We start from the raw sequence: 20687 nt of genomic DNA on the forward strand, positions 1-20687 counted from the left end.
CTGCCATGCTAAAGGAAATCAAGGAAAAAGAAAAGGATGGAGTTCACCCAAGGGAAATCCTAGCACTGAACCAGAACCTGCAGCTTCCTGTCTCCAGCGGGCAGCACAATCCATGATGCCATTCTCTCCAGGACACTTGGATGAGTGAGCCCGCCCCTTCTACCCCCATCCCACCCCAAGCCAACAACTGCATCCACATGGGTAACTGTGACCTACATTTTAAAATGAGCTCAGTTGGGTGCTTTGTGCCACAAATCCTGAAGTTTCTTTAACACAGGTGCCTCAATTCAACTGCACATCGTTGCCCAATTTGGCAAATTTCCCAGAAACAAAGATACGCTTGTCCTGGATCTTTGTGCAAGATTCAAAGAGGTAAGGTGAGGCAATGAGCCAGGAAGGAGAGCCTGGAGGGGCATCCTTCTACTGGGGAAGCCCCCCACTCCTCTGAACGATTTTATTAGAGGTTTGAAAAAGACTAATTTTGAAGTGTTCCACCTGGCAGAAAAGGACCCCAGCTGTAAGCAATTTCCAGGGTCTCTGCCTCAGACACAGCAGCTGCAGGGGGCCCACTGGTGTCTGCCCACCCAGCGCCCACGCCATTTCTTCTGGTCACGGCACCTGGGCTCTCCCTTAGGGAGCCTCCCCTTCCCCATTCCCAGTCCACGTGGTTCAGGTGGGGAGACCATTTCCCCCAGGGCCTCCGGGGTGGCCAGGTAAAGCAGGCCTAAGTCATTCGTTCATTAATTCATTCATTCATTCGCCAGATATCAATTGAGCACCTATTCTGTACCAGGTATTGGGGAAAGAATGCGGACCCTTATAAAATTTCCTGCCCTTGTGGAACTTTCTAGAAGGGGAAGGTAAACAATCAACAAATCAATAAATATATGGTGTCTCAGATGTGCAAAGTGCAGTGGAGGAAAGCGTAGCAGAGAGGGGGGTAGAGAGCAGGGACTGGGGGCTGCAATCAGAAATGGGGTGAAACAGGGTGGTCTGGGCGAGCCTCGCTGAGAAGGCGGCATGGGCCAAGGCCTGAAGGAGGGGCGCGAGCTGATGGAGCTCTGCGAAGAGCAGTCAGGCAGGGGGACAGCGGGGGCAAAGGCTGTGAGGCAGGAGCTGGCCTGGCGGCTTCCAGTCAACGAAAGGAAACCAGCGTGGCTGGAGCAGAGGAGCGAGGAAGACAGAAGGAAATGTGGACAAAGAGGCAGGGCACGGGCATCAGATCACGGTTAGCCTCCAAGGTTGTATGAAAACCCGGGATTTTACTCTGCGCGAGGTGGGAGCCGTGCAGGGTTTGGAGCAGGTATGCATTTAAAAGGACCCCTCTTCCTGCTGGGTGGAGACTAGAGCACGGGGCGAGGGCGCACTGTGGAGGTGGTGAGAAGTCACCAGGTTCTGGTCTCTTCTGCAGGTAGACCCACCCCATAGGAGCTGCAGGTGGACCCGGTGTGGACGGGAAAGAGACGGGTCGAGGGAGACTTCGGTTGTGGCCTGAGCAATTGGAGGGACGGAGTTGTCATCCAGGAGTTGGGGGGCCCTGGGGAAGAAGAGGCTTGGGGAGAAAGTTGAGGGGTTTGGTTTTAGATCTGAACCAGGTGGAGGGAAGAATCTGTACCTCAGGGGAGAGGCTGGAGCAGGAGACCCTCAGCCCAGACACGGCACCTGAACCCACGAGGCTGGAGGGGCCGGCTGGGGAGCGAGGGCGGACAGAGAAAACGTCCCAGGAATGAGCCCTGAAAAAGGAGATGAAGGGAAAGCAGCCAAGGAGAGGGAGAAGGAACAGCTGGACAGGGTACACCCACTGGGCTCACCGAGGGCAGGGTGGGACCTCTCCCCTCCCCCCACGCCCTGCCCCACAAAAGGTAGACCCCAGCAGGTGAGCTGCAAAAGCGCCGAGGGCCTCTAAGGCATCTGTTAGGGTTCTCAGGATGCATGGCTGTTCCAGGCAGAGTATTCTGGAAATGAAACCAGTTGAAGATGGGAAAAAAAGGCAGCGGGGTGGGAGGCCCGCAACGATGGGATTTTTCCCTCATGACTTGGAGATCAGGTTTGTTTCGGGTTGGGTGTAAGTTCTCATCCATGCTGGAAAAAGGCTCATTGGTTTACAGAAGTGTCCCGAAGCTCTCCCAGCTGCCCTTCCTGACGGCGGGCGGATCTCACCCCCGGCCCAGCGGCTCACACCGCTGGCCAACGCCGGCCCAGGACGACCTGCGCTCGTCCCGACGTCAGTGTCCAGTGTTGGCGGCTGCTGCGGCAGATCCCCGCGGCCCAGGCGGCTGACGAGGGCACACATCTACCCTACTGCCCCGGAGCGCAGCCGGCCGGCCCAGCGCCTCTGGGCTGAAGTCAGGGTGGCATCAGGGCCACTCTTCCGGAGGCTCCAGGGGAAATCCATTCCTGGCCTTCTCCAACTTCGAGAAGCGCATCCCTTGGCTGGTGGCTGCTTCCTCCACCTCCAAAGCCTGCAGCGTAGCAGCCTGCTGGATTCATCACGCGACCTTCTTCCTCTGTTGTCACCTCTTCCTCGCCTTCCTCTTCCAAGGACGCTTGTCACTGCATTTAGGGCCCACTCAAAACCCAGGCTCCTCTTCCCATCCCAGGATCCTCACCTGCCTCACATCGGCCGAGTCTCTTTGACCACAGAAAGCAACAGTCACAGGTTCCAGGGTTGACACAGACATCTGTGGGCAGGGACTATTCTGCTCATGACACCCCCAAACACTCCGGCCACTGACCTTCATCCACGTTGTTCCGTTTGCCCAGAGTGACCTGCTCCTTAGGCTTCCAGAAAACCGGCCTCGACACCCACCTGGAACCCCGCCTCCTCCTCGGGTTCTGAGCGCACTGCATTTCATCCCCGCCCCCTTCAGCGCTCCCACGGGATTGGTTTGTCAGAGACGCAGCACCTGTTACTTTCCTCCAGGAGTTCTCAATTGATTTTTAGTTTCTAAAAATGTAACTTGAATTTCACATAGTATACGTTCCCTGAGAAAAACAAGAAAAACAGAAGTGCAAAAGGCAGAAAGCAAAAATCACGCGTAATCCTATGAACCAGAGGAAGCCGCTGTTAACGCTTTGACCTATATGCTTCCATTCTTTTTTCAATGTTAATCGATACATGTAAATTTTTAAAAGTAAAAGCACTCTTTGGGGACACTTTTTGAACTCGAGCGAGGCAGCCAGGTCTGAATTCAGCCAGCCACTCACCAGCTGTGTGACCTTTAGAAAGTTACTTAGCCTCTCTGTGTCCCAGTTTCCTCATCTGTAAAAAGGAGAAAATAATCACACATACTTCAGAGAGTTGTTATGATGATGAGTTAATGTATATAAAGCCCTCAGGATGTATCTGGCACATGGCAAATACCACAAGTGTGAGCTATCCTCATCGCCATTATTTCATGTATTTAAGGGGACATCTGTTGAGGTGATTTAAGACCCTTTGGCAGAAGAATTAGCAGCTGCCTGGGGATGCCTGGTATGAATACACCCCGTTTATTTAATTACCTCTACTGCTAGGCAGGTAGGCTGCTTCCATTTGTTTTGTTGTTTTTAATAAAACAATGATGGGATAAACAGCCTTGAACAAACACCTCTGCACTTATCTTTGTTTCTAAAAATTCAACTGCTGAGTCACAGATCACACATATTTTTAAACTCTTGATACAACATTGCCAACCTGCCCTTCATAAAAGTTGCACCAGTTCACCCTCCCCTGCCCAGAGGACCGGCATGCCCACCCCTCCACGCCCACGCCCTCAGGGCGCTCAGGGCCGCGCGCACCTCCCTCTCTTCCAGCAGCCCCTGCCCCCGTACTCTTACACACACCCCACCTTCCACGTCGCAGCAGCTCAGTGGCCTTGAAGGAAATGGATGAACTGGAAACAAGGACACTCAGGGTCCTACTTTCAGACACTTAGGGTACCCTGTACCTCAGTTTCCCCCATATGGAAAATGTGGCTCGACACACCTACCAACAAACATTTTTTAAATGTAGCCTGTAAAATCATATGGGCTACACACTCCATGTATCAAAATGCAGACGAAATTCTAGACAGAACTGGCAAAAGTTTTGTTTTTTAATCACACATCAAATGTATTTTAAAAAAACGCCCAAGATCCAAGGCTGAAGTTCCCAAGGGACCATTTCAGAGCCTCAAATCAGCCATTTTAGAGCTCTCTCTGACTCCAAACCATCTTGGAAACACTGCAGATAGACTAATGCCCCACTTTCCCATATCACACACACACAAATCACCCAGCGACAAAAGATAGCAAGAACCCGCCCTCTGAGAAGTGTAAGGCGCTTGTACAGGTGCGCAGGGCCCTGGGCTCCCGCACAAGCGCCATCCTGGCTCTTCCTCACAAGGCAAATGAGGTGGGGATCTTAGTCCCATTTTATGGACGAGGAGATTGAGATTCAGAGGTGTTAAGAATTTGCCCAGGAGCTGAGCTAGGAGACCCCTAAATTCACTTCCTCTGATTCCAAAGTCCCACCTTCCTTGCCCTGACTGCAGCAAAACAATGCAAGGGGCCTGGAAACTTCTGAGGGTGATAAGCTTGAGTTATCAGTGAAGCCTCCCAGCAGGGCCCATACCAGCCCTCTCTCTTCCCCAGAACAAAAGGACCTGCCGGGCCTGGCTAAGAAAACTCATGGCCTCCTTCCAGGCCTGGGATCAGAGCTGGGGACGCCTGGCCAGCAGGGCCCGACCCCAGATGCCATTCTCTACCCTGCCCCTACGGCGGGGACCCGAGGCCTAAGCGGGGTCCCCCAGAGATGCGTCTCAGAGAGGCCGTGCAGTGAGGCCAGGAGAGGACCTAGACACCCGGGGGAAGGGACGCGGGCAGTCGAGGCAAGGGGGCGGGGGAGACCACAGCCCTGCAACTGCCATTGGCGGACCGCCTGCCCAACGCTGGGCTCCACACGTTCCCACAGGGCGCTCGGGCTGGCGGGAGCAGGCAGCCAAGCCGTGGCACAGCCAGGGACAGCCAGGGCCTCAGGGCTCCAGCTCCACCTCTTCCCCTGCGTGCACTTCAGGGAGCCACTGAACCTCACTGGGAAAATGGGGACAGTGATAAAATGGAAGAATGTGAAAACGAGAAATCACTAAATAAATACGAGCTTTGAAACATACTGGTCCAATGGAACAATTTCCTAATGCTGACCGGGGGAGGGGGGCAGGGGGTTAGACATTATCCCAGAGGCGCAGCTGACGGGTAGACTCCGTGAGCCTGGACTCTGCCAGCAACTATGAGCACCTGCTGTGTGCCACCCCTTGACCTGCTTATCATCTAACGGGGGCCATGGGTAAAAATCTCACAGATGCAATGTGAATGAGGATAACGCAGGGTGGGGGCAGAGCCAAACTCCCTGGAGGTCGGCCAGCCAGGGCAGCTGGAGTTCTCCATGTCAGGGACAGCCAAGACCCAGAAGCCAGAGGGAAAACAAAGCCTGCGAGGTCCTGACCAGGTCCCATGCCCCTGACCAAGTGTGTCACCTGCCGTGACCAGGTGTGTCACCTGCACCACCTCAGCCAGCCTCAACCAACCCCAGAGCGAAAGGTCACTAGCTCCACCCCTTTTCTTTTTAACCAAAAATCCTTAATTACATTGAAAATTACAAAAATGGTTCTCAGGAATATTCCGCTACTCTGCATTTAGAGATGGTCTGAAGTGTTAATAACCTATCCTTAGCTTTTGAGTTAGACAGTTTAAACAATATATACTGAAAGGCTGCCCTTTACCTCCTCCCATGCCCCCTTCCCCTCCAATCTCTGGACTAGAAGACTGCATGATTTCTCCCCCCTAGTAAGCTTTATCCTGCTAATTTTTAAAAAATTGTGATAAAATAGGTATAACATAGAGCTTGCCATTTTAATCATTTTTAAGCGTACCATTCAGTGGCATTAATTGTGTTCATAGTTGTGCAACCAATTACCACTATCTATTCCAAAATTTTTCATCACTCCAAACAAAAACTCTGTACCCATTAAGCAATAACTCCCCGTTCTCCGCTTCCTGCACTAGCTCCATCTAAGATGAGGAAACTAAGTCAGACAGGTTAAGCAACCAACCTGAGATCCCAGAGCTGGCAAGTGGTGGGGCCGGGATTTGAACTGGACTCTGTGGGACAAGGAAGAGGGCAGAAGGGAGCTGGAGAGAGAAGGCAGGCTGCAGAGACCACAAGATGGCAACTGGTGGAGGTGGGGTCACCCAGGGCTGGCTGGAGGTGCGATGGGGAGCCTGTGGCCCACAGCGACTGAGGGTGCCCTATTCCAGCCTAGCTGGGGCCAGAACCTGGGAGTCCTCAAGTGTGTGTGTGTGTAGGTCCTGGCCCTCTAGGGCATAAGCCTTGGACCCCATGTGGCCTTCATGCCCTCCTAGGGTAGGAGAAAAGGAAGGGAGAGGATCCAGGAGTTGTGAAACCCATGAGGCTGCAAGTACTTCCCTCCAGTGGGCCGATGAGCCCCACAGCTTACGTGGTTCCCTTCCCAGCCAGGAGGCCACTGGGCTCTACAAGGAAAAGATGGCCAGGGCTGGGGGTGGCCCTGCCCTATATCCCCATGGCTAACTGGACTCAGACATGCCACCCACTTGGCACTTGGGAGCACCAGGCCAGAGCTTCAGGTGCTCCAGGAACAGTCCCCACCTTCCCTTCTCAGTGAACCTACCACCAGCCAGGAGCGGCCTGGAACGTGCATGCACAGCCTAAAACCTCACCTGGCCTCCTCCCCTACTCCCGCTGCCGGGTCCAGGCCCTCCAGCCCCCACACCACTCCCGGAACAATGGCTGAAGCCATGCCTCCGTCCCTCAGCCTGTCAGGCGGCCTCTGCCTCCATTAATAGAATATTCTGGGTTTTTTTTCAAGGTCTGGTTCAAATGCTGCCAAGTGCTCAAAGCCCTTCTGCCCCCCTCCTGCCCCCGACTAAGACGCCAACCTGTTTCCTGGGGGCACCCATGGCTGGCCGTCCCCTCCCCTGTCTGGGAACATGGCTCCTGGGCTCGGTTCTCTTGCTCCAGACAGCGCCATCCTCCAGGGCAGGGACCAAACCCCCCCAGGGCCAGAGGACATTTGCCAGAACCCATGTGTTCACGAGCACCTACACCAGCACCTACGTGTCCAGGCCCTGGTGGGATCCCGAGTAAAAAGAGATGGGACCGGGCTCTTTCCCTCTCCAAGCCGCCTTCACCCTGTCTGGGTCTCCCCGCCACCTCTCCCCCGCGGGAAACCACAGAAGCCACCTGTGCAATTTGTCCTTCATGCCTGGGAGGGCTTCCCCGCCCCTTCCCCCTCCCTCTCCTGGGCAGCTCCCAGGGTGTGGGATTCCTTGCGGAACCTGCTCACTGGTGCATCGGGGCTCCAAGGCTGCGCCCCCCACCCCCACCCCAGGTCATCAGAGTCCAATTAGCTTCCCACTTCCCAGGCCACTGGGCCTCCCCTCTCAGCAAGAAACTTCTAGGAAGAGCCGGCCCAGGGAGCAGGAAATGGCAGGGGCTGGGCGGGAAGCCCCGGTCGCCCCTCTCTTGGGGGAGGAGAGACCCCGAGGGCAGGGGCTGCGACCTCCCATTCGGGACCCCGAGTGGTGGTGCAAGGGGAGTCTCTAACCAGAGGCTCTGCCCACCCGGACTCCGGGCGCCAGGAGCGAGCAGAGGCGGGCGGGATAAGCCAAGTCCTCTACCGGGGCCGGAGTCCGCACAGGGACAGCAAGCGCCAGGCTGGGAGTGAGCCGGCAGCCGTCCTCCCTCCTGCTCGTGCCCGAGCCGCCCCCAACCCCGGCCACCGCGCCCGCTCCAACTCGGAAAGTAGCGGGCGGCGAGGGCCGCGCCGGGGGGTGGCCGCGGGCAGGGCCGGCGGTACCTGTCAGCAGCTCGATCTTGTGGCCCAGCAGCCTCATCTCGGCGCCCGGCGCTGCCCGGCTCGGGGCTGCGGCGTCGGGGAAGCGCGGGGCCGGGCGGGCGGGGAGCGCGCTCGGCGAGGAGCAGCCGGAGAGCGAGCAGCCGGGCGGCAGGAGCAGCGGGGAGCCAGGAGCGCTCTGGCCGCCCCCTCCGCCGCGCTCCCCCCTCCAAAACGGTTTAAAAAAATCCACCAATTGCACCACCGCGCACCCCCAAAAGGCGCCCGCCGCCACCTGGTCGGGGTGAACTCCGGGAGGCGGTGGGAACGCGCCGGGTGGGTGCGGGTGGCACCCCCGGGGGCGGCGGGAGGGGGCTCGTCAATCCCGGGCGTCGGGGTGGGGGAGGCGCGGGACCGTGGACCCCAGGGGACCCCGCGCCTGGCCGGGAAGAGGAGGGAGAGCCGGGCGGGGTGGAGGGCGCGGAGGGAGTCGCCCTCGCGTAGGCGAAACGTTGTCCCGCGAGAAGGCGCCCGGCTCGCGGGTCTGGGGTCGGGCGCGGGGGCTGGGCACGGCCGGGGCGCGCGCGCGGCAGCCGCGGGGGCCGGGGACCCAGGGCGGCCGGGCGAGGGGCGCGGCCCACTCACCGAGGGGGATCCGAGCGAGCCAGACGCGCGGGCGGGCAGCCGGGCCTGGGCGCCGCGGCCAGCGCGCGGGTGCAGGTGCGGGCAGCGCGAGCCGCGGCGCGTTTCCCCGGCGGCCCGGGGGCGGGGGCCGGGGCTGGGGGCGGCGCGCCGCCGGGGGCGTGTCCACGTGGGCGCTCCGCGGGCCGGGCCCCGGGGGCTGGTCCCGGGCGGGGAGTCCCGCGAGCCCGGCTTCCGCTTCCCTGGTCGGCGGAGTGCCCGGTGGGTGGGCGGGCCGGGGGGCGAGACGCGGCGTCACCCGAGCCGGGATGAGACCCCCGGCCGATCTCCCCTCCCCGGGCCCTCACCCCCGCAGCCGCTCGGACTCAGCCGGGTGCCGCCCCGCCCGGCCCTCCGGTCCCCGCCAGCCGCGCCGCGTCGGGTTCCCGGGGGAGGGGGTGGCCTCCGCCTCTAGCCTTTGTTTAGAAGCCCGAAGGGAAACTCAGCGCGGGCGAGCTCACCGTCCCCGCACCCGGCCCTGGCAGCTCGGCCAGGTCCTCCCGGAAACACCTGGAAGAGCCCTGGCGGGTTTGGAAGAACCAGGGGTAAGGGGCTCTTGGGGCACGGACCGTTTTCAGGCCGGATGGTTTCTCTGGAGAACTCGCGCGGGAGTGACCTTCTGGCAAGGGTGTCCTGGGCCCTCTGGGTCCCGCACGGAGTGTGTCGAGGTCCCTGCTCCCCACAATTCATGCTTCCAATATCTGAGGAGAGAGGCCCGTGTCTTCTCAGAATCACCCCAATTTGGCCCAGGGGCGCTGCTCCTACCTGCCACCCCGCTCCCATCGCAAAGGGAGGCCCTGGCTGGAGTTGTACTGATGAGCCAAACACAAATTTATTTGGTCAAGAAAACCCGAGAGGCAACAAGGTGAGGACAGAGCCCTGTCTGGGAGTTTGTGGACCCGGTCCTCTTCCACTAGGGCTCTTGGGTGCCAGTGACCTTGAGGACGGCTCTTTCCATGCTGAGGGACTGTGTTGCAAACCAGGTGGCTTTACAGGTCCAGGTGGGGGTGATGGGAGGTCAAGAGGGGCCACAGCCCCTCCCCTCCTTCAACCCCTGTCCAGCCCTGCTTTGTCTGGTTAGATCCCACGCTCTGGTTGGATCCAGCTTTCCCTCGGCTCTGAGCCACTGTGGCATTGAATTAATGACAGACTCAGAGGAAGCCATTTGAGACTTTGGTGGCCCCACGTGGGTGTGTGTTCCTACTAAGGAGGCAGCAGCCTTAGTTCTTGCAGCTCTGCCACCCACTTTGGGGAAGTCCCTGCCTCTGTACCCAGGGTGGCAGGTGCTGGTGACAGGGTGATCCTCTACCTCCCAGGTCTCCAAGGCTGTGGTTCTGTATATGTGGATCTCAGGCCAGTCCTTAAGAGCCTGGAGAATCTGCTGGTTCTCAATTTCCTAGCTGTGTGATGTCAGGTAAGTTACTTACCGTGTCTGAGTCTCCATGTCATACTTTGTGAAACTGATGCCGACTTCAAGGGATTTCTGTAAGGATCAGTAAAGAGAATGCTCTCGCCCCATGCCAGACACATGGCCCGAGTGTTCAATAAATGACTGCTCTTGTCATCGAGGAGGCCATCACTATTATGTGAGGGACTCTTTCAGACTTTTCTGAACTCCACCCTTTCCAATCATTTCAGACCTAGTCATTGAACAAATTTAACCTTTGATGTTCCGGTAACATATGCCACGAGGCCTAGGGGCCTGCCTGGCGAGGCCTTGGACACAGGGGCACGGCTGTAGGTGCGTGGAGCAGCATCTGCCTCGGCCTTGTACTCAGTGTGGATGAGCCCAGCAGCGCAGATAATTCACGAACTCCAAGCGTGGGTTTGCTCAGCGGGGTTGGGTTCGCCCAAGACGTGGCGGCTTAGTGATGAAGAAATGCAACTGTAAGAACCTCCTGGGTCATCGCATCAAGCTGAGGTACCTAGCGGACAAGCCAGGTGGAAGGAGGGATGGTCTGTCAGGCGAGGAGACAGCCTGAGTCAGCAGGCGAGCTCCCGGCCTGGGCTCTGTCCATCTTCAGCACCCTGTGGAGGAAGCAGGATGTTTGGGGACGGCCGGATGGCTGGGTTTTTAACACAGGGAAATTGCTCTAATTGCCTAAAAGATGCTGGGTTAGTCACTGCCTTCTCCAGGGGGGCAGAAGACTGGCCCTCCTGTACCTAAGGCGGAGGCGAGCTGCAGCCTTTCTGAAGACCCCTGTGAGACTTCCTTTTCCCGCCTGTAAACTGGGACTAATACATCTAGGCAGGAGGTTTGGTTGAAAGACACTGAGACCCTGGGCCGCTCTCAGGATCTTGGGAGCCAGGCCCATCACTGCAGCGCTGTCTGGTGTCAACAGCCACTGCCATCCCCAGGCACAGAAGCTGCCACCAGCACCGTCCCTGGCCACAGACACTGGGCCATTAAGATCATGCTGCTTCTGAAGGCAGAGGCACTGCTGCTGTCGCCACCCTCACCAGAATGAATTCTGTGTGCTCTTGGCTTCCTCATGTCACCAGTTTCTAATTTGGTTAGGAATCAGGGACCCCTCTGATTGGAGGAGCCAGAGCCATAGCCGCAGTGGAGGCTGGGAAAATATGTTTTCGGTTTTTCTAGTAAAAAGCGGGCTCTACCTCATAAGAAGGGGGTGTCAGCGCTGGTGGCCAGAAAAGTGACCAGGGCCACTTCAGAGAACAATGGACTTATGAAACTGCTATGAGATGAAGCACGTGGGACACTTGAGCCTGGCATGGAGGGGACCCTCACTCTCTGGCCACTGCAATGGCTGGCACCAACCCTACAGATCTATTGTGTCAACAGTGGTGTTCCCACATCCAGCATCTTTGGTTTTCCAGGAGGTGAAAGATGAGAGGACCTTGACGGCCGTGTGGCCTGCTGCCCTTCCCGATGCAGAAGCAGCGCTAGTCCCGTTGCCAGGAGGACAGGTGACTGGGTTTTTCCATTGTGGTGATGAATTGGGCTGAGTCACTATCCCTCTCAGGTGCCCTCGTGACCATGACTGTGAGCAGAGTGAAGAGAACTGGCTGGTGGGGTCAGGGGTGCAGAAGACGCTGGGGCCGCAGAAGCTTCCTCTCTGGCAGTGGAGATGGGCTGGGAACAGCCCCTCGTTAGCGCCCCCCACTAATGTTGAACCACACAGCCCCAGAGAGAGAAAAGAGAAAATCCCTTCTCTTCCATTATAGTAGTTTTTATACTCTTCTTTGGTGATAATCCCTGTGCTGTGGGGCCCACTGGGGAACCAGAGCTGACCAGGACCTTGACCTTGCCCTCAAGGTGTCCACGTGCCAATGGAAGAAACCAGCTAGACGTGCCATCATCTGGGTACAGGCAGACTGTTAAAATGCGGGGTTGAGGGAAGTGGATGTGGCTCAACTGATGGAGCATCCGCCTACCGTATAGACGGTCCAGCGTTCAAACCCAGCCTCCTGGCCTGTGTGGTGAGCTGGCCTATGCACAGTGCTGCCGTGTGCAGGGAGTGTCCTGCCACACAGGGGTGTCCCCCATGTAGGGGAGCCCCACGTGCAAGGAGTGCACCCTGCAAGGAGAGCCACCCCACACAAAAAAAGCGCAGCCTGCTCAAGAGTGGCACCACACACACGAAGAGCTGATGCAGCAAGATAATGCAACAAAAAGAGATTCCCAGTGCCACCGAGAATGCAAGCAGACACAGAAGAACACACAGCAAATGGACACGAGAGAACAGATAATGGAGGGGGGAGGGGGAAGGGGAGAGAAATAAAAAGAAATCTTTAAAAGAAAAAAAGCGGGGTTGAGGTTACCATGGAGAGCAATGGGAACCTGAAGGAGTCAGCAAGAATTTCCTGGAGGAGGAGGCATCTGAGCCTTCAGAGAGGTGGGGGGTCAACAGACAGAGATGAGAAAGGGGGTGATGGTGGACAGCAGCATCCGTCCGTCCATCCACCCATCTGTCCATCTACCCATCCAACATTAGGGGACCTCCTACATGAGCAAAGCCTTCTGCCACGTTCCAGGATCCACAGCGCCGAATATTTTGCAGTCCTGGCTCCCAAATTGAGCTCCTGGATTGAGGTGAGGAGCCCTGGGTGTGTCAGCAGATGGCGCGGGAGCAGGAGCGCAGAGATGGGCAGGGGAGAGCTCCTGGCCTCAGCCTGGCTCTGGCATTTCACCAGCCACCAGATTATCTGCTCCCTGCTCGTGGGCACTCTGGACCACTCGCTGGCTACGTCACTGCCCCTTTCACCCATGACATGCAAGGCCCTCCTTTTCACTGAGTCTTCCCTTTTCTCTCCAGTAACTCCTTGGCCCTCAATCTCTTTCCTCACCCCAGAGGACAGCAGATCCCTTTGAAAAGGCCCCCCCCCCACCTTCCCTGGCAGCTTTACCAGGCACATGGAGCCCCAATGGGTGGTGAGCAAAGGCAGGGGTGGATCTGATAATAGCTTTCAAATTTACACAAGCCTTATATTCTCAATGCAGGAAACTGAGACGATGCAGAGGGAAGAATAAAATCATACGTAACTGCCTAAATATAACCAAGGTTAACATTTGAGGGGACTTTGACCTTCATTCAGCACTTTGTATATTTACGTGTGTATGTGTGTATGCATGCACACGTGTATACAAATGAGTATACATATATGTACATATAGATGCCTACATCAAAGTGCTGAAGGTCATATAAAGTGTGTTTTTTTAACAGCTGCCCTTGTATGTATTTTTTATTGTATTAACTGACAATTCATTGCATTTAATAAAATTAATCAGATAAACTCCTTAATGACCGTTATTTCTTTAAATTCTCAAGATTTCCAGCATTTATGATTTTCATAAAAACTCTTCAATGTGGCATCTCTCATGTACTTTTTTTAGATTTATTTTTCATTTATTTCTCTCCCCTTCCACTCCCCCCCCCCCCCAGTTGTCTGCTCTCTGTGTCCATTAGCTGTGTGTTCTTATGTGTCTGCTTCTATTCTTGTCAGCGGCCCGGGAATCTGTGTCTCTTTGTTGTTGTGTCATCTTGCTGCATTAGCTCTCCGTGTGTGCGGCGCCACTCCTGGACAGGCTGTGCTTTTTTCGTGCTTGGCGGCTCTTCTTATGGGGCACACTCCTTGCATGCGAGGCTCACCTATGCCAGGGACACCCCTGCGTGGCACGGCACTCCTTGCGCGCATCAGCACTGCGCATGGGCCAGCTCCACAATGGTCAAGTAGGCCCAGGGTTTGAACCACAGACCTCCAATGTGGTAGGTGGACGCCCTATCCATTGAGCCAAGTCCGCTTCCCTCTCGTGTACTTTAAATAACAAAGATCAAGAATTGTTTTAGGGGGGAAACAGACTTGGCCCAGTGGTTAAGGCGTCTGTCTACCACATGGGAGGTCCGCAGTTCAAACCCCGGGCCTCCTTGACCCGTGTGGAGCTGACCCATGCGCAGTGCTGATGCGCGCAAGGAGTGCCATGCCACCCTGGGGTGTCCCCCGCGTAGGGGAGCCCCACGTGCAAGGAGTGCGCCTGTAAGGAGAGCCGCCCAGCGCGAAAGAAAGTGCAGCCTGCCCAGGAATGGCGCCACACACACTTCCCATGCCACTGATGATAACAGAAGCGGACAAAGAAACAAGACGCAGCAAACAGACACAGAGAACAGACAACTGGGGGAGGGAGGGGAATTAAATAAATAAATCTTTAAAAAAAAAAAAAAAGAGAATTCTTTTAGGGAAGCGGACTTGGCCCAATGGATAGGGCGTCCACCTACCACATTGGAGGTCCATGGTTCAAACCCCAGGCCTCCTTGACCAGTGTGGAGCTGGCCCACGTGCAGTGCTGATGCGTGCAAGGAGTGCCGTGTCACGCAGGGGTGTCCCCCGTGTAGGGGAGCCCCATGCGCAAGGAGTGCGCCCTGTAAAGAGAGCTGCCCAGCGTGAAAGAAAGTGCAGCCTGCCCAAGAATGGTGACTCACACATGGAGATTTGACACAACAAGATGACGCAACAAAAAGAAACACAGATTCCTGGTGCCGCTGACAAGGATAGAAGCAGTCACAGAAGAACGCACAGCGAATGGACACAGAGAGCAGACAACTGGGGCGGGGGAAGGGGAGAGAAATAAATAAAAATAAATAAATTTTAAAAAAGAATTGTTTTAGCTTAGTAAAAAATAAAAAAATAATAATTTTTACAAAGGTGGGGAGGTGCCTCTGTTTTAGCTTAGTAAAAAATAAAAAAATAATAATTTTTACAAAGGTGGGGAGGTGCCTCTGTACCTAAAAAAAAAAGAGAAAAATACGGATTTTTTTTGTGTGTATTTATGTGTGTGTATGTCTCCCAACAGGAAGCATCCTGCACGTATTTTCAACTGTCTTTTCTCACTTCCCAGTATATCATGAACATTTACCCTGATAAAAATTCTTCTTCTACAATGTAATTGTAACAGCGACACTGTCTTTATTGTGTACATGCATCTAATTTTCTGAGCCAGTCCTGTATTGTCAGGCATTTAGGTTATTGCCAAGTTTTCATGAGTGGAAACAATGCTGCAGGCAACCCACCCAACGCGGGCTTTGCCGCAGCACCCGGGCCACCTGCTGAGGCCCCTCTTAGCCTCCCCTTGCCTGGCTTCTGGTCTCCGACCTCCCACCGATGGCAGCCCACCCACCTTCAGGTCCAAGGCTTGCCTAAAACACCTGATTGTCTTCACACCTGCATGGACTCTCAGGGGAATCCCAAGGAAGTGGGCTGTCACTGGCCACCGTCTTCCTAATCGTGCCAATCTCATTTTCAGACCCAGTGGAATTTCCTGGTTTGGTCTCGTACTATAGTTATGTGAGACCTTACCACCGGGGGAAACTGACTTCTCCATACTATCCTTCCAACTTCCTGAAAATCTGATCATTTCAAAAGGCACAGGATGAACCAGTTGGCCCCAGTCTCTGTGGCTAATGTTCTTAAGTCTCCACCTAGTTGCAGGGATGAAAGGGGATTTCCTTGCCTCAGTTTCTCCTGCAGGGTGGGTATCATTTTAGGGAAAGGCACCCTCCTGGTGGGTGGTTGCCTCCAGGCTTTCCTCTACCCTCACGCTCCCCCTGACCCACAGGTGGGCTTAAAGGGGCTGAGAAATGCTGCTCTGGGTGGGAGGGGAGACTCTGGGGGGCCAGTGAGAGGCAGGGCTTCCCCTGTGGGCTAAGGGAGCTCCTAGATGGAAAGGAGCAGAAATCTGGCAAAAATGGGATTTCCTGTTTGGAGGGGAGCAAAGCCATTTTCCTTCCAAAGAGATCTCACACACCCGGAGGAGCCTCTACCTTGAAGTGTTGGGAGAACCGGCCCCCCTTCCTGCAGGCTCAGGCTTCTCTGAAAGCCCTTGTCCCAGCCTCCCTCAGCTAAAGCCCCTCTCCCCCGCCAGAGCCTGGTGGTCCCACCCCCCAGATATGGCGAATTTTGTCTAGGGCTCCACCACCTGGGGGAACTCTCCCCTTCTCAGGGGCCGCTGTGTCTTCAGCATCACAATCACTGCGCTGGGTTAAATCAGCATTCCTCAGGCTGAAGGCAAAGTTTCCAAACAATAGAAACTGAGTCACCAACTACCCCCATGTCCCCAGAAGACATGTTCAAGTTCTAACCCCTCTGCCATGAATGCAAGGATCAAAGGGCCTGGGGCAGATTGTGATTATTTGCAAATCCCCAAAAAGGAGATTACGTTTGTAAACTGGTCTGTTCCTCTGGGTGTGATACCTTTTGATTGTACTAGATTCAACTGAATGTCTGATTAAATTATGTTAAGATTAGGGTTTTGATTTGACCAGTCAGTAGAGTGTAACTCAGTTTGAGTCCCCATTCCCTTTGTGGGCTATACAACGGACACTCAGTCAAGGAGACACACAGAAGTAAATACACAAAGAAGACAGAGGAAGAGAGACAGCTCCACAGACACGGCAGAGGCCATTAGCCTGATGGTTTACAGCTGACCGTGGAAAGAGCACAGAGCCGCTGAGCCCAGAAAGAAACGAGGCCCGGGAAGAGAGACGAGCCCTATGCCAGCCTCCAGCTGAGACGGGAGGAAGCTGGACCCACGGAGCCTTAAGAGGGAAGAGGAAGGCTGAACCCTGGCACACATTGCCCACCACCTGTGTCAACACATGGCAGTGGAGTTTGGTAAGGAAAGAACCGAGTTGGACTCTTTAGGGCCTCATAACTGTAAGCTTCTCCCCCAAATAAATACTCTTTATGAAAGCCAGCAGAGTTCTGGTACTTTGCATCAGCGCCCCTTTGGCTGACAGATACAGGGCCTTTCTACCCTGGGACCCTTGCGTGTGTGTCCTTTCTGCCTGGGGCCTCCTTCCCTCTACCTTCCCTGGCTAATCCTTTTAATCCCTTGGGAGTCACCTCACCTGCCCTGGGAAGATTCCCTATCTCCCCCGCTCTGTTGTCCCATCACACCCTTAGTGCTTACTAATATTATTAATAGTTACCTACCATTTCTGAAGGCCTTACTATGTGCCAAGCGTAAATATCTGCAGTAAGGATGTCATCTCATTTGGTCCTCGTACCATTTGCATAGATAGCTGTAGTTTTATTCTGATTTTACGGAGGAAGAAGTGCTGTCAATGGCTCAACTTCCCTCCCTTATCCCTCACCATACCATACAGTGGTTGTCTGCGTGCCAGGCAGTTTCCGCCTTGGGCTAGGAGTGTCCTGAGGGCAGGGATAATGTCTTTTTCTTTTTAAGGAGGTACCAAGGATTGAACCCAGGACCTTGTACATGGGGAGCAGGCGCTCAACCCCTTGAGCCTCATCTGCTCCCCAGGTTTAGTGTCTTGTTTGCTGTTAATCCCCAACTTCCAGGACTAGGCCTGGTATATAGCTCGGGCGCAGTAGAGGGGAGCCATCCACCAATATTTGTTGAATGAATGAATGAATGCACGAGTGAGCGGGTAAACGTAAAGGGCCAACAATGGCAATCAACAAATATTAGGAGGAAGCGGACTTGGCCCAATGGATAGGGCGTCCGCCTACCACATGGGAGGTCCAAGGTTCAAACCCCAGGCCTCCCTGACCCGTGTGGAGCTGGCCCATGCGCAGTGCTGATGAGCGCAAGGAGTGCCGAGCCACGCAGGGGTGTCCCCCGCGTAGGGGAGCCCCATGTGCAGGGAGTGCGCCCTGGAAGGAGAGCCGCCCAGCGTGAAAAAAGAGCAGCCTGCCCAGGAATAGTGCCGCACACACGGAGAGCTGACACAGCAAGATGACACAACAAAAAGAAACAGATTCCCGGTGCCGCTGATAAGGATAGAAGCGGTCACAGAAGAAAAGACAGCAAATGGACAGAGAGAGCAGCAAATGGACAGAGAGCAGACAACTGGGGGGGTGGAAATAAATAAATAAATAAATCTTTAAAAAAAAAACAAATGTTAGGGGAAGTGGATTTGGCTCAACGGATAGGGCATCCGTCTACCACATGGGAGGTCCAGGGTTCAAACCCAGGGCCTCCTGACCCATGTGATGAGCTGACCCACTTGCAGAGATGATGTGTGTAAGGAGTGCCGTGTCACGCAGGGATGTCCCCTGTGTAGGGGAGCCCCATGTGCAAGGAGTGCACCCCGTAAGGAGAGCTGCCCGGCGTGAAAAACGTGCAGCCACCCAGGAATGGCGCCGCACACACGGAGAGCTGACGCAGCAAGATAACGCAATGAAAAGAGACACAGATTCCGGTTGCCGTTGACAAGAATACAAGCAGACACAGAAGAATACACAGTGAATGGACACAGAGAGCAGACAACTGGTGGGGGATCGGGGGCGGGGTGGGGAAGGGGAGAGAAATAAATTTTTTAAAATATTAAAAAAAAAACAAAACCCAAAATATTAGTACCTGTGGCAGGCTGCATAACAGCCCCCAAAGATGACCCCCAAAGATGACATGTAAGTGCTTTGCATTACATGGCAAAGGGAAAGGGAAGTTACAGATGGAATTAAGGTTGTTAATCCACTGGCCTAAGGATAGGGAAGGTACCTGGGATTATCCAGGTGGGCCCAATGTGATCATCATTAACAAGCATCATTAACAGTGGGAGAGGGGGGCAGAAGAGAACCAGAGAGATGGCAGTGATGCTGTCCCTCGGACTGAACTCTTCTCGTCTTTCCACCGAGTTGAAGGACTTTGGCAGGTGTCAGCACAGAAAACAAGAGGCTGGCAGCTCTGTAACTTTTCCCCACTTTTAAGACCCAAACTCCCAGGTCCTGAGTGACTAGTTGGAGGTTCTCAGAATCAATCTGGAGACTTGTGACCCCACAGTCCCTGAGCCCTGAGCCTGAGACCCCTTAGGTGGGGCTGGGGGCACTGAGGATTCAGTCTTCAGTGAGATTCCCCAGGGACTCCAAGGCAAATACCTGCTTGAGAAATGCAGGGCCAGGTGTTCTGAGAGGGTTCCAGATGCCCCTGGAGGGGGGCCTAGACTTCAGAAAGAATCGTGCCTCCTCCATCCTAAGCTCCCCCAAAATGGAAGGAATGGTCTTCCCCAAACCACACCCTCTTCTACTTCCTCCAACTTAGCATCTTTAAAACATTTTTGGCTTCTGTATCTTGGTCCGTTTTCAACCATCGTAACTGTTCTTGGTCCCAGGGAAAATGACATTTGTTCTGCAAGTGCCCCTCCCTGGAGGCACGGGTGAGTGAGCGAGGCTGGCTCTACTAAGTCTTCTCTAGACCTGGGACAATGCCAAGTGCTGCCCTGGTGGCACTGAGGCAGTTGATGAGTCTGTGTGATCAGTGTCCAGGAAGCCATGGCCCCAGGAGGTGGCCTCCTCCTCATTATACCTGGTGCCTGGCCCAGCCAGCAGACGCGGGGGAGAGGCCAGGGGGAGGCCGGGGAATCAAGATTGCAACCTCCTAGAACTTCAGCTCTGCTTATGCCAGGTGTGAAAGAGGCTGGAATAGTGATCAGCTAGTGTTGACACTCACACACGCAGCCTCACGCCCCGTGGGGCAGGCTTGGTGGTATAGCTTGCTTTGGCCAATGGAATGTCAGCAGAAGGCACGCAAAAGCAGCAGAGGCTCTCACGTGCTTTTGCGGTCGGGTTGGCTCTTGCATCCCTGCCAAGTGATTTGAGAAAAATATGCCCTGGAAGCTGCTGCCGGCATAGCCTGGGCCACAGAATCCCACACGTAGAGCAGGCTTGAGAAGGACCTGCAGCAGAGCCGCCCTAGACACCTTGCAGATCCCTGAGCGAGAAAAAGAAAACCCTTTTGTTTGTAAACCCCTGAAACTTGGGGTGATTTGCTTTGCAGCACGTTTGCAGCCACAGCTGACTTGTTCACCAAGAACAATCCATATTCAATCTATTTTTTCAGAGGTTCTTGATCTTGAGGCCAGCGTTGTCTGCCTTAAACCTCACTATGGGACTCCTTGCCTATAGCGAATCCAGCAAAAGAGTCTGGCTCAAGGTCCCAAAGCCATTTTAGTAAGCATGGCAGTGCTGGGTCCCCCTCCTAATCCAGAATCAGCTTGAGTCTCATTAGCACACATCTCCCCTTCCTCGTCTCATTCAGCATAGAGGCATAATAATAGCCAACAAAACTCGAGGGCTCACAGTGGACTAGGTACTCCACCCGAAATGTTCTATAGATTCACCACTGCTATCCCGTGGGCTAGGGATACGGATGATCCCCCTTTGCTAGATGAGAAAGCAAGGCTGGGGGAAGCTAAGAAACTTACGATTTCAGTCAGTAAGTGGTGGAGCAGAAACTAAGTCAGATCTCCAAGCCCATTCTTTTATCCACTTTGCTGGAGAGCCTCCTCTGGCAGGTAGAAATACCAATTTTTACGGGACAGCCCCTTCCCCAAGCCCTCTTCCATCCACCTCTCCTTCAGAACCACCTTCTGGTTTGCAGTCCTCAGCCACCTTTGAGTTGCAGTCAATGTGCTCCATTCCTCCAGCCTGGAATTAATTATTTCAAAAAGACATTTGGAACTCTAACGGGTTCCCTTTTACTAGTTTAATAATTCTGTTTTTAAAAAATGAATTTGCTTTTCTTTGGGTTCTTTGTCATTTCTTTACCCTCCAGTTATTTCCTCATTGTTGTTTTCCTCTTTGAACACACTCACAAAAGTCCTGTTCAGGGCTGAGACCTGTAATTTGCGATGGGGGTGTCAGCTCGCCAAGGGCAAGGCTTGGCTTTCTGTGTGTCCAAACTCAGCAGTTCAGGTA

General features: G+C 54.6%; 1 protein-coding gene and 1 pseudogene across 4 annotated transcripts in view; both read right to left on the reverse strand.

Moving 5' to 3' along the window:
* NDRG4 (NDRG family member 4) overlaps window positions 1–8613 on the reverse strand; it is a 40592-nt gene extending 31979 nt beyond the window's left edge. The window contains exon 1 of one of the 4 annotated variants that reach the window (XM_058279919.1): window positions 8478–8613. Coding sequence is in view for 2 of the 4 variants with exons in the window: in XM_058279912.1 (XP_058135895.1) it covers window positions 7857–7893 (37 nt within the window). In the remaining 2 variants the exon portion in view is untranslated. The other 3 variants (XM_058279916.1, XM_058279912.1, XM_058279913.2) reach the window with 3 other exon arrangements.
* LOC101424229 (tRNA (cytidine(32)/guanosine(34)-2'-O)-methyltransferase-like) overlaps window positions 8212–20687 on the reverse strand; it is a 55300-nt pseudogene continuing 42824 nt past the window's right edge.

Source organism: Dasypus novemcinctus, chromosome 18 (genome assembly GCF_030445035.2).
Source record: "Dasypus novemcinctus isolate mDasNov1 chromosome 18, mDasNov1.1.hap2, whole genome shotgun sequence".
In the NCBI taxonomy this organism is placed as follows: domain Eukaryota; kingdom Metazoa; phylum Chordata; class Mammalia; order Cingulata; family Dasypodidae; genus Dasypus; species Dasypus novemcinctus.